At 35.8% G+C, this 14,265-nt stretch overlaps 1 protein-coding gene across 1 annotated transcript in view; it reads left to right on the top strand.

Moving 5' to 3' along the window:
* SMURF2 (SMAD specific E3 ubiquitin protein ligase 2) overlaps window positions 1-14,265 on the top strand; it is a 75,909-nt gene that overhangs the window by 43,217 nt on the left and 18,427 nt on the right. The window contains exons 8-12 of the mRNA XM_058171288.1: window positions 1,848-2,050; window positions 5,158-5,242; window positions 6,723-6,881; window positions 12,367-12,574; window positions 13,508-13,611. Of these exons, the coding sequence (XP_058027271.1) occupies window positions 1,848-2,050; window positions 5,158-5,242; window positions 6,723-6,881; window positions 12,367-12,574; window positions 13,508-13,611 (759 nt within the window). The remainder of the gene's footprint in view (window positions 1-1,847; window positions 2,051-5,157; window positions 5,243-6,722; window positions 6,882-12,366; window positions 12,575-13,507; window positions 13,612-14,265) is intronic.

A 14,265-nucleotide genomic window follows, 5' to 3' on the forward strand; every position in this document is an offset into this window, starting at 1 on the left:
AATATTTGTGCAGCTTTCTGAGATTTGGTGTGTTTCTGTAGTGTTTCACTCTAACTACACAAACACACAAAATCTCAGAAAGCTGTATGTGGTATTTTGTGTGTGTGTCGTGTTGTGTGTGTGTAAAGTGTGAAAGTTGGTTTTTGAGCTTTTTGTGGCTGTGTGAAGTGTGAAGTGCAGCTGCTTTTACATTGTGTGTGAGTCTGTTGTGTTGTGTGTGTGTAAAGTGTGAAAGTTGGTTTTTGGTATCTCTTGTTTTTTTTATACTTTGTTTATTATTTTTATTATTTATTGTTATTGGCCACGCCCGCCCAGCCATCTGACCACCAAGCCATGCCCACCAATTAAGTCATGCCCACAGAACCGGTAGGGAAAATTTTTAGATTTCACCCCTGTACTTATCCCTGTTTTGTTAAGTTTTCCGTAAGTCCTTATCATTTATTTTTTAATATTCAATAATAAGTAATAAAACCAGCAGGAATAAAGGGGTCATATTTATATATAAAAATAAACCAACTTTTTACAGAACTCTGGTTTTTATTAAATTAACTTGGGGTTTGATATTAGTTTATATATCCTCTCTAGGAAAGGGAGAAACAAGGGAAACAGTGTGGACAATTAAAGAAATTATTCCCATTTAGCTTCTGGTTGAGTGGGAGACGGTGACATTTGTGCACTAGTACAAATGCAACCAGGATTTTCCTGATTTTTCTATTGTTGGTTGTAAAGTTGGCAACTATGCTATTACTAATAGGTAGGAAATCAGATCTCTCATCTCCCTTCCCCCAAGTCTCCTTTGTTCCATCTTTAGTACAATACAAACAGTGTGAACATTTCTCAGTGTGGGGATGGTTTTAGAATTCTTACTATCAAAGGAGGCATTAGTGGTCTCTGTGGCAAGGAGAACATTTTCCTAACTACCAGCTGTAACCATTCCTTGTCAGGACTAACCTGGCCTCAGCAATCCTTGTGGTGATAATTTTAGGGATGAATTACTGGAAATATGCTTTACACAGAATTACCCTAGGAGCTGAGCTGAAAACTGCTTCTGGTGTAAAATGTTGCAGCCAGATCATTGAAGGGACATACAAATGTTTTATACCCAGCTATCAATTTGTTCGTATTCATATGAAAGAACTGTTTGGATTTTGGCGGAAGATGCCTGAAGAGTAGCTATTTGTCACATGACAGTTCATTTATTAGGTCTGATGGCAGTGCTGCATCGATCAAGAATTTGCTATGCCATAATCCAACAGAATGTCCTCAACACTTGTGCCCTCTTTCACTGCAGCATCCAGCCATCTTGTGCAGCTTATCGTTTTAATCAAATTAAATTGTATTCATTTATTAGAATGGGGCCTTCTAGTAAAGTGTTAAGAAACTAGTATTTTTTTTAATTGAAAAAGTTTTACAAAAGCAAAAACAATTTTTTAAAACAATTATTCCCCCCCTCCACCCCCGTCCCCTCCCTTCCCCTTCCCTCCACCTTTCCCCCCCCCCCCAAGACTTCCCAGAACAAAATACAGGGTATAAAGGTCTAACAATCATAAACTAAAATACAACAAAAACCATAACCCATAGTCTCTCCTCTCCCTTTGCACCCTTAACTCCCCTTTCCCATTTAAACTAATACATTAATATAATACAATTCCTAGATTCACTCATAAGCTATTTGATACTTTTTAGTCTGATACTTATTTTGAATATAGTCAATCCAACTTCTCCATTCCAATATAAATCTTTCTTGAGAAGAAACTAGTATTTCTTAACACATTACTTAAAACTCTGTAATTTTAGACTTTAATGCCCATTTGATAGAAGAAACGAAGATTGTTGTTTTTCAATAGGCCAGCATCGGAATATTCCAGTCCTGGCAGACCTCTGAGTTGCTTTGTGGATGAGAACACACCGCTTACAGGAATAAATGGTGCAACATGTGGGCAGTCATTTGACCCCAGGCTGGCAGAAAGGAGAGTTAGATCTCAGAGGCATAGGAATTACATGAGCAGGACCCACCTGCATACTCCTCCTGATCTACCTGAGGGATATGGTATGTGTTCCTGAAATTGTATAACTATCTGCTTGCCTTTTATAAATAAGAAAGAAAGTATAATTAAAAAAAAAAGATTATAGTACTGGTGCTAACTATGATGATTTGGCAATTGTGCAACTCTTAAGGAGATGCTGGGACCTTGTGGTTAATAAATATTTTAATCAGTGACATTTTCCTCTCCATAAAACTCTTACATTACAACCCAGTGTGGTCATAAAAATGGCTAATTTTGATTCAGTACCATTAAGTAAAGTGAACTTTAGGGCTGGTTTTTTGTTTTTAAAAAATTTAGAAATTTATAAATGCTTTAGACAAGTCACTAATATTATGTATTCTCTGTTTCAAAATGCATACATGTATACCGATTCTTTTACTCTTTTTCTGGTTTCATTTGTTTTGTGTGCGTGGCGCCTGTTAAGGGGGTTGTGCTATTGTTATTTTAAATTGTCCTGCAGATATATTAATTTTGAAGACGAATATACGTGTCCCAGGATAATGTTGTAGGAGCCAATCTGGGTACTGGGACCAGAAGTTCTGTCTTTTGAGTTTTCGGACTTGTGCTGGAGCCCATCCTTGGAGAACTTCTCTTTTTAGAGAGAACTTCCCTGAAGATGGATTCCAGCACGAGTCTGAAAGCTTGGAAGACAGAACCTCTGGTCCTGGTGACCGACCCAGATTGGATCCTGCTATAATATTTTGTTAGATACCATGTAAACTACTGAAAGTCATTTGATTGTAGCAGGGTATATGTTTAATAAATGAGTGTGCATGTGGGTGCACACATGCGCTCTCTCTTTCTCTCTCTCTCTCTCTCTCTCTCTCTCTCTCTCTCTCTCTCTCTCTCTCTCTCTCTCTCTCTCTCATACACACACATAATTCTATCAGAACTCAGCTTTTATTATTCTAACATAGATTTTTTTCTTATACACTTTGAATTTTGTTTGTATTATAGAATTTTTTAAAAAATGCTATTGTATTTAAAATAGAAAGTTCTGAGATCTTGAAATCCGTAGGAGAAAGTTGTCAGAAAATTGAATCATTTTTCAACCTTCTGACACTTTTGCCTGGATGAGTGACAGTCTTCACCGACATAGCAGAAAGTTGTTAATTGATCAAGATTCTCGGATCAAATTTAAATTATGTTTGTAATGTTTAATGGCATGTATTTGAATTTGTGTATATATGATGCTTTTTAAGGGAAAAGAATGAAAGGAAGTCTCTCCCCCCACTCCAAATTCTTACTGTTTATTTGAAAATCTGTATTGATCTAGCTGACATTGAGCTATCCATTGAGCAGACTCACCCAATATGTACCATTTCCGTATTCAGTGACTCCATCTACAGAATCTGTTAACATATATAGAACACACACACACACACCTCTGTGTGTGTGTGTGTGTGTGTGTGTGTGTGTGTGTAATATATAGAACTCATTAGCAGGTCTGAGCTGGGAATATTTGTAATTTCAGGATTTGTTCTTTTATCTCATACAAAAATGCATTGTTGCTTTGAATAAGGATGAACAATGTATTACTGAAACCTCCATATGAGAAATTCCTGTTAAACTTAACACGATTCACATCTCAATATAGAAAAGTACAGGTAGTCCTTGAATTGCGATCACAATCAAGCCCAAAATTCCATTGTGATTTTTGCCCCATTTTGAGACCTTTCTAAGTTATTAAGTTAATCACTGCAATTATTATTAACACAGTTGTTAAGTGACTCTGCCCTCCCCATTGACTTTGCTTGTCAGAAGATCTCAAAAGTTGATCACATGACCCCGGGACACTGCACCCGTCATAAATATGAACCAGTTGCCAGATGTCCAAATTTTGATCATGTGACCATGGGGGGGGATGCTGCAATGGTCGTAAGTGTGAAAATGGGCCATAAATCACTTTTTTCAGTGCTGTTGTAACTTCGAATGAACACTAAATGAATGGTTGTAAGTCAGGGACTACCTGTATGCATTGTAACTCAGTAATGCCTGAGAATTTTCCTCCATTTGTGGTGCAAAATCCTATAAATAAATTTTTCTCATAAATCTCATAAATTCCTCCTCTGGAGACCTCTAAGTCACTTTTTTGTACCATTGTAACTTTAAATGATCACTAAATAAATGGTTAAGTCGAGGACTACTTGTATTCAGCATTCAAATACTTAAGTTATTACAGATATTGGAGAGTTGTTTTGGTTGCCGACTATTCAGTGTCTTTTCCAGTCACTTCAGTGGAATTAAATTCACTGTGGCTTCATAGGAGAACAGCTTTAAAAGACTCTTTCCCCTAAAATATATTTTGCTTCCTATACCCCACTCTTGCAAACGTCTTCATCCCTTGACAGACAGGCAAGTCTTAAGGGAAATAGGAGAAGAAACTGGATCTGGACAGAAATGGGGTAACAGGGAAATGGTTGGGAGGCCAGCAGAACACACAATGCTATCCCTGCTGCTCCCCTAAAGTCTCTCAGCTTTTCAGCTACCGTATCATCCAAGGGATTTCTAAAAAGACCAAAGATGCAATGGGAAAACAGAAGAAAATTACATTGGAAGATATTGCTTGTATTCCGATGAAGTTCAGTAATTTTTTTTTTTTGAAAGCATCTTTGGTCTTTTTCCTACATTAATATACATCTATGTATCTTTGTGTATTTATGAAAAGCCACTATCCTTTGGATTTATTCCAAAGTGAAAAATGGAATTGTCTATGCATGGAAGTCCTTTAAAGCTAACCTCCTAATATAATACTGTAAAAAAGTTCATTCAAACAAGTATTTTAAAAATCTTTCCAAGGTTCTGTCTCTGGAAGGTTAACAGCAATTAAAAATATAACATAGAAACAGAATAAAGGTTAGGAAAATATATTGTGTAAAAAATGACCCCAGTCTTGCTTAGTTAAACTGTTCAAAGTAGTCCAAGTCTGGAACCCCTAACAGCTATTCTAGAAAAGACCAAAATGGAGCATCACGAGAAGTTACAGAGATTATAATATTTATGTCTAGAATGTCAGTGATAACTGGAGATCCAGGGGAATTTTCTTTAGAAAAGGAAACAATATTTTGAACTTTATGATTTATTTTTGCATTGATAATTTCCCAAACAGAGCAAAGGACAACTCAGCAAGGGCAGGTGTATTTCCTACATACTCAAACCGGTGTAAGCACATGGCACGATCCCCGTGTACCTCGGTAAGAAAATAATGTCTCTTCATTGATGCTGGAAATTAAGTAAAGCCCCCTTACAAATAAAATGTAAAATAACACACAAATTTCTAATAATTGCACGCTTACCCGGTGACAGGATGGTGTGCATGGTGTGCTTCTGTAGACACTCAAATTCAGAAAACAATGCATTCTGAAAATTCTCAATTTTAATTTAAAAAGAGTGTGAGCTGAATACTTATGTCTGAAAAAGAATGCCTTACATGTCTAATACATTCACAAACATCTGAAGGGGTTTGAATAAGATTTTTCTTTGATCAGAAATGAAATTAATTAAACCTAAAATTATTACTTACTTGCCTCCAATTTTCTTACCAAATAAAGTCAAATCAATGAAGATTTTCTGCTAATGTAAATAGCTTTTGTCAGTGGATTTAAGAGAGGGGCAGTCCACCCCACTCTTTACAGCCTTCTGTGCACCCTTAAAATTCAGAGAAATCTCTGAAGCAGCTATAGGGGTACATGGAAACCTGCGAGGTCTTGCGAACTGAAGATGGTCTCATCACTCAAACAGACTTCCACTTATTAACTTTTAAAGTATAAAACTTGTAGTAAGTAAGCTGAAATCTAAATTATATAGTTTATTTTTTTTAATATTAATGGATACTGATATGATTTCAATAGTGTTAACTGTTTACACACTTAAAGTGAACTTCCTTAGTTTTTTATCTGGTAAATGATCTGGTAATAGTTAAAGCACTGCATAGTACTGTGGAGAGTCATCTTCAGGTCCCTATGGAGTTATGAAATGTACTGTGTAATCTTGGATTGCTTGCTGTGTCTAATCTATCCTGTCTCACATAATTGTTCGTGGGGTGGGAGGTGAAACATGTATAGTGCAGGATATAGAAATAATGAATGACTAAATGGAAGGCTTCTTTTACAAACATTAAAAGATTTTAATCATACTGTATTGAGAAAACTTGTATTCATCAAGGGTTTGTCTCATGGTTAGTCTACACGGCTTGTTAAAGTCACCTGTGATACACTGCAAGCTTATATAAACTTTATGGAAAATAAGGTCTGTTTTCAACTTTAGAAAAAGCATTTCAGGTATCCATAAAAAATTAAGAAGACTTGCTAAAATCATGACTGAAGACAAAATCACTGTTAAGCCCCTATAGTAAGAGTGGCCTTTAAGTATTTATATTTCTAGTAGGAATCCCGCTGATTACAGGAATATTTATTTAAAAACAACAACAATCAGTATAGCTTTGTGATAACAGCATTTCCAAGGCCCGTGCAGTGCAATGGCTTTCTAAGAGTATGTTTTTCCTTTTCCTTTCGTGGACTTACTCCCAGGGACTAGAGATTCCAACTGAAGAGATAATGTTTCTGAAACAATGCATATGCACAGACTTCATGGAATAGTTATGTTCCATTTCTGCCTGTTTGGCTCAGAAGCCTTGTTCTGAGATATTCTTCGTTTCTATTTGTTTTTTTGCAGGGATCTTAGCAACATCAATTGTGAAGAGCTTGGGCCTTTGCCTCCTGGATGGGAAATCCGAAACACAGCCACAGGCAGAGTTTATTTTGTTGATCATAACAACAGGACCACACAGTTTACAGATCCACGGCTCTCAGCTAATTTGCACCTGGTTCTAAAGTGAGTTAATAATATCACTGATATCACCAATACGTGGCTAATAATGTTTAGAGCATTTAAGGTAGTTTTCCAGGAAAGTCTCTTATGCTTTTTAATTTCTACATGTGCATTTTAGATTAACCTAATCTACAGAATGTTTGATCCGCTATAGGCATGGATTAGCTTGTGTCATGGAGGCTAATGCTCTGGAAAAGAGCATGTTGACACTGTGTTCTGTTTGATAAGTCACTGATTTGTAAAGGGATGTTAGGAATGTTACCAGTTTTGTTAAATCATTGGTTATATTTTTTTACTGTTACGAAAGAAAATGTGTTCTGTATTTCTTCTATTCCTAACAGCAGGTTTCTCCTTAATTTCTTTTGCATCTGTCCAAATTAAAATAGAAACAGCTAAGATATATGAAGTCTAGAAATAAAGGAGAAAAAGGGGGGGGAGAGATTCGGTGTCATTTTCAGTTTTGGAAGATTGGTACTTGGCTTAAAGTATATAATACTAATTTATATATAATTGGCTCTCTGGTAGTAAACTATGATTTATATTTTCATAGGTAACTAATCTAGATGGGGATTTTTCAGGAATATCTGATTACATTCTTTCTAAGGAAATTAACATCTTACATTGTTTTAAATCAAACTATAATAATAACAACAGCAACAACAACAGCAGCAGCAGCAACAACAACAGAGTTGGAAGGGACCTTGGAGGTCTTCTGGGCCAACCCCCTGCCCAGGCAGGAAACCCTACACCATTTCAGACAAAGGGTTATCCAACGTTTTCTTAAAAATTTCCAATGTTGGAGCATTCACAACTTCTTCAAGCAAGTTGTTCCACTGATTAATTGTTCTAACTGTCAGGAAATTTCTCCTTAGTTCTAAGTTGCTTCTCTCCTTGAGTAGTTTCCACCCATTGCTTCTTGTTCTACCCTCAGGTGCTTTGGAGAATAGTTCGACTCCCTCTTCTTTGTGGCAACCCCTGAGATATTGGAACACTGCTATCATGTCTCCCCTAGTCCTTCTTTTCATTAAACTACACATACCGAGTTCCTGCAACTGTTCTTCATACGTTTTAGCTTCCAGTCCCCTAATCATCTTTGTTGCTCTTCTCTGCACTTTTTCTAGTCTCAACATCTTTTTTACACCGTGGTGACCAAAACTGAATGCAATATTCCAAGTGTGGCCTTACCAAGGCATTATAAAGTGGTATTAACACTTCACTTGTTCTTGATTCTATTCCTCTGTTTATAAGATAGTATTGATTTTCTCTTGATAGAGTTGAAACAGAGGGACCTAAGGAAGCATTTTTAATCCAAAAAAATTGTATTTTCTGCACCAGAGATTTTCCAATTTTTCTCCTGCATTTAATATTTCTTTTCTTCCCAAGAGCAAAAGTTGAGCAAAATTTGCTGTTGTCGAGACACAATTATTAATTATTTCAGATCTTCCTAGAATAAAGTTGTTCTATAAATTCAGGATTTACATTCAAGGTTTTTTCCTCCTGCCTTTCCAAATCAATAGATAACTATCCCTTCTCTTGACGGCCTTGGAAGATATATGATCTATACTGAGGTAATAGTCTGGGAACTGCTGGCTTCTGCTTTGTCAGCTTCATTCTGTATATGTGGGAAATAGTTGCATGTCCACTTGAGTCTCTTTTTTAAAAAGTAATAATCACAAAACAATTTTGGAACATGACTCTGGAAGATAAATTTCTTGGTTAGATGAACCTAAAGCAGGTTACAAATCATCTAAAAATGTTTGGCTTTTATATACCTGTTTTAAAATGTAATTACAAATTTTTAGAAAATCTTTTGGTTTGCATAATTATTCAAATCTGGTTTATCTTATTGACCAATGTGATATTACAGCAGACTCTCTGTATCTGCTATCAAGAGGAAATTTCAAGCACTTTCCAAAGACTTAAAAATAGGCATTTTCTAACAATCAGAAGTATAGTATAGAATATAATTTGTGTTTCATGTAGGTTAACAAAAAGGCATAACAAATTAGGCTTCTTGCAACAGAAAGAACATTCTATTTGTCAGGTTTTAAAATCACAGACTTTTTTTTTGCACTTCCCAAGCTACATACTTTATTTTTTTTCCTTTATGCATCTGTTTTTCATTATGAAAGGATTTCAGAAATTCAGCTAGCAGTGTCATCAGCAAAAGTGTAGTATCTGATCAATTTTATATAGTATTTGTTCCTTTATGATATACCATATTGGATAAATGAAAATGTTTTCTTCTTGTATTTGCACTAAAGAAAAACAAGTTGGTTGTTTCTGTATATTGAAAACCAGTTATCAGTGTCTCACCCAGTGGGTAATCTACTCCCAGACTCAACTGGAGAACCAGTTGCATTTAATGCATCTGACTAAAAACCAGGAGCCTGGGAGTTCTAGTCCCACCTTAGGCACAAAAGCCAGATTAATGACTTTGGACCAATTATTCTCTCAGCCCAACTCACCTCACAAGGTGGTTGTTGTGGAGAAAATCAGTCAAGGAATTTCAGCAGACAGGGTCTAGGAGAAGGGCCATCTCTGCCGTGGCTCCTGCCCTTTGGAACATCTTACTGTCTGAGGTGATATCGGCTCTTATCCTTCTGACTTTCTGCAAGAGCCTGAAGACCTGGCACTGCCAGATGGCTTGGGCCCCTCTTGGGGAACGTCATAATGGAGGTGGTTGTCGAAATAAGAGGCGTACACCCTCACATGCTGCTCCCTCCCCCCATCTTTTAAATATAATTTTATCTGTGATTGTAATTCTATTTTCATTGTTTTAAAAATATTTATCCTTTATGGTTTTAATGCGGTAAGCCACCCAGAGTTGCTTTGAAACAAGCTAGGCAGCAAATAAATCTAAAAGAATAAAATAAAATAATAAAATAAAGTATTATTAGGTATGTTTACCACCATGAGTTACTTATAAAAGTGGGATTAAAAAATAAATAAAAATCCAGATCTTAAAAGGCAGGCTAAATGACTCCTGGAGTAGGGACACTCTCCCAAAAGGCTGGAGCATTTGATATGCCACATTTGCTACTTTTAATTTCTACCTATAACAACCTAAATATATTGACTGCTGAGAACACAAAAAAGCCCATTTTTTAAAAATCCAGTTGAAAGTCTACCTGTTCCTGAGAAATGCTTCATGAGTTCTCTTGCTATTCCACTTAAAGCAGATAAGTTTATACATAATCTTATTTTTAAACTGAGGGTGAAGTAGAATTGCTAGTTATGGCTGCTGACACCAGAAAACTTGTGGCTGGAAGAACAGAAAATTCTGTCAGCCAGAATGAAGTTTAAAAACAGCAGCCACAGTTTTATTACTTGGCATAAACTAAAGAACGGAGGAAGAAAGCATTTGTTGATGATGTCTTGAACTGACTGCTTTGGGTTTATGTTGGCTGCTGCTTTGTATCCAGGTTGGCAACAGTGGTTTTTGGTATTAGTAAGCATGGTGTTGGCAAACATCTGTTGACAGTAAACAAGACCTCTTGGCTGCCATGGTCCATGCCTGGTACTGAAAATGTCAATTATAAGAGAAACAGCCATCTCTTTGTAATGAACAAGATGCTTTCATCCCTTATGATGCTGTTTAAACATTCTTATTCCATTAATCAGTGATCACTTAATTTATAGCAGGGTTTTCTGCAGCCTAATGCAGAAAAATCTGAGAATTAAAGCTAGAGAGCTCTAATATGATTCTTGCAGCTTTATTAACCAGATAAGGGTTAAAAAGAAGAAACAAAACTAAATGACTTGCATTTCTATCACAAGCTATTTACTATGGTGCTGTCTGAGGAAATCTAATCTTGACTAATGTGTTTCTCCAAAAATAAGACCCTGTGTTATATTTTTTTGAACCCTGAAATAAGTGCTTGGTATTATTGCCATGCACTCAAAAGCCGGATTAGACTTAGTACCAGGGGATGTCTTATTTGGGGAGAAACGGGATAGGTTTGCACAGTCTTGACCAACAGGCATTAATTTTTATAAACTATAAATATGAGTTATTGAGCAATAGATTGATTTCATGATATTCTTTAAATGTTATTAAATATCCTCAGATGCTAATAAAGATGGAGCACTTACAACTTTATATAAATAATTACAAATAAACAGTAGGTTGGAAATTTAAGTTCACTATTATTTATTCTCTTGATTGTTAATTGAACACACTCCTAACATTTGGTTTGGTTTATCCACTGATAGGTTTACCTGTGAATATATATGGTAATACTTATTAAGATTACTGTGTTTCCCCCCAAATAAGACCCTGTCTTAAGCCCGATTGGGCTTATTATCAGGGGATGTCTTGTTTGGGGGGAAACGGTATATATTCATGGATAAGATCATTCCAGATAAGTTGATCTTTGAATTTGTAACTAAAATGCCACCCAAAAAATGTGCCACCTGTGGATAAGCCAATTGTGAAAATTATGACACACTGAATTTCAAAAGTTGATTTATCTGGGAGTGGTACATTTTTCTTGTTATTGTGGTTAAAAATCGAGGGTCATCTTATATACAAATGGATTTATCTATGTGTATATTTAAGTCCTTACTGAATTTTCATCAGCATTTTGATAAACAGTAAAACCATGGTTGTGCTCTATTACCTATCAGAATTATTGTGTTCCATCTATATTTGCCTCTCATTTCTTGTAAAATTAATGAATTTGATTGATTGGCTTTATTTATCATTGGCTTCTGCTAATAATTGGAAGAGGCAGTGAATTATGTTTCTCCACATTGTGGCTACTAAAAACTATATTACTTTCACAGTTTCATCTGATATTTCATATAGTCTTTTAAACAATCAGATTTAGACATTTTTTCTTAGCAAAACTTTTATTCTGAAACAACGTTCTTTCTACTTAAAATGCTGCACATTTTGGCATGAGTTTGTAACTATAAAAAAATGTCAGAAGGTCCTACCTTGAATATATCATGTTTTCATCCCTCACTGTCTGAACTTAGTTTTATAACATTTTTCTTTAATAGCTAGTGAAAATATTCATTTATCTGTGCCAATTGTAAAATTGTCTACATTCCTGTGGTTAAAGCAAATTCAGGTACAGTGGATACCAACTTAGCCAAACTCTCTACAAGCATTTTTGTAAATTAACTTTTCAGGAAAAGCAATTAAAATGTATGATGGTATCCTTCTTTTAGATTATTTGTCTTTGGACACACCTGAAAATCTTGGAAAAATAGGGCAGTTTGAGACATTTCGAGCAATGTCCATATTATGCTCTGATCTTTTTTTTAAATATATATAAATAAAGTATTTGAAATGTTCAGTATTAAAAGAAACAGGAGTATGTATTCTTCCAAGCTCCTTCAGAGAATTTTGATAGAATAGGACACAGAATATTTTTTTTCCCCCAACATCAGCTCACATGCATTTTATGGAAGCCGTGGCAATGAGAGCAACCGGAAATCGTAGAATCTTGAAAGTCAAAGTCGCTCTGTTTCTTTTCAGCCGTCAAAATCAACTTAAAGATCAGCCGCAACAGCAGCAACAAGTTGTTTCCCTGTGCCAACTTTCAGACGAGGCTGAATGTCTTACTGTGCCAAGGTACAAACGGGATCTAGTACAAAAACTCAAGATTTTGAGGCAAGAGCTCTCCCAGCAGCAGCCCCAAGCTGGACACTGCCGTATAGAGGTCTCCAGGGAAGAAATTTTTGAGGTAATGTGAGAATTATAAATTAGTGCTGAATTAAAATAAAAGCCAGTGCCTAATATTATGGCGATCTGGAATTTTGCACTACAAATGGAGGAAAATTCTTAAGGCATTATTGAGTTACAATGCATGCAGGTAGTCCTTGGCTTACAGCCATTTGTTTAGTGACCATTTCAAGTTCCATTGGCACAGAAAAAAGTGACACATGACTATTCTCCCATTTATGACCGTTGCAGCATCCCTGTGGTCACTTGATCAAAATTCAGTTGCTTGGCAACTGGTATGTATTTATGATGGTTGAAGTGTCCTGGAGTCATGTGATCACCTTTTGCAACCTTCTGACAAGCGAAGTCATTGAGGAAGCCAGATTCACTTAACAGCTGTGTTACTAACTTAACAATTGCAATGTTTCACTTAACAACTCTGGCAAGAAGTTGGGGGCTCTGGCAAGAAGTTGGAGCCCCTTTCTTGGGGGCTCAGTTGTGGTTGTGAGTCAAGGACTACCTGTATTTTGAAATTCAGTTGAGGCTTGTGATTTTGTGGAGACAGCATCCTTCTGGTAAGGTCTGAAATTAATTTGTTTACGTTCTCTACAGTCTTTTTTAGAATTAAGTGATTTTTCTTCAGTTGATAGGACTTCCATTAGAATAAATATGGATATGACCAAACAACATAATTATATTAGAAGAGTATAGGTTTCCTATAAAATATAAAAGACATATTTTTTCCCTTAAGTAAACCAGGTACTGAATTTACTGTATGTAGTTGAATTTATAAAGCTATGCAAGCAGTATCTCTGAACACTAATGGCATTTTTATCAATCTGACAATCAAGAATAAAACTTTACTAATTAAGGTAATAGTGTAAATTTTATACAGTCTAGTTCAAGTTGAAAACATAGGACGTATTCATCTAATAGGTACTTAATGTAATTGCAGGAATCTTATAGACAAGTTATGAAGATGAGACCGAAAGACCTATGGAAGAGATTAATGATAAAATTTCGTGGGGAAGAAGGCCTTGATTATGGAGGTGTTGCCAGGTAAATAATAAATCCAGCTTAAAATATATAATACTTCAGCTTGGTTTTTTGTTAGTGTGGTGATAATTGAACTAACTTTAGATCCTACTATCTTTGAGAGCAGCATTGGAGGCAATGTTCTGCAATTTTTGGTAAATTTAAATGCAAAGGAGACCAAACAGTCTCCCTTCTAGCTAGTTAGCACATTGGTAGCATTTCATGGGCCAAATGTATCCTTTAATTTGAGATCTTTTTAGAGTGCAATATGTATAACGTAACAAGGTATTCAGCAGCTCTTAGTTGTGTTCTAGAATGAAGCCTTTTATTCTCACAACCTTTCGACCGCCTTTGATAGACCATTGCCAGGAATTGATCTTGGAAACTTATATGCTCAAAGCTTGCTTTTTAGCAACCCAAATTGGGAAGTATGGCCAATAAAGGACTGACAAAGGCTAAGAACAGATAAAAGTTTCAAGCCAAGCTCAACTCTTACACATTTAACTTAAAAAAGTCCATATTAATCACAATACAACAGAAGTTTCCCATTGTATTATTCTGGAGGTGTTTTTTGACATCCCAGTCTAACCTGCCAAAATTTTTACAAACCTGAGTACTTCTTGGTAGTCTCTCATCCAAGTATTAAGTAACTTTGATTTTCAATTTGACTTTGTCTTT

The sequence above is a fragment of the Ahaetulla prasina genome, chromosome 2, assembly GCF_028640845.1.
Source record: "Ahaetulla prasina isolate Xishuangbanna chromosome 2, ASM2864084v1, whole genome shotgun sequence".
In the NCBI taxonomy this organism is placed as follows: Eukaryota; Metazoa; Chordata; class Lepidosauria; order Squamata; family Colubridae; genus Ahaetulla; species Ahaetulla prasina.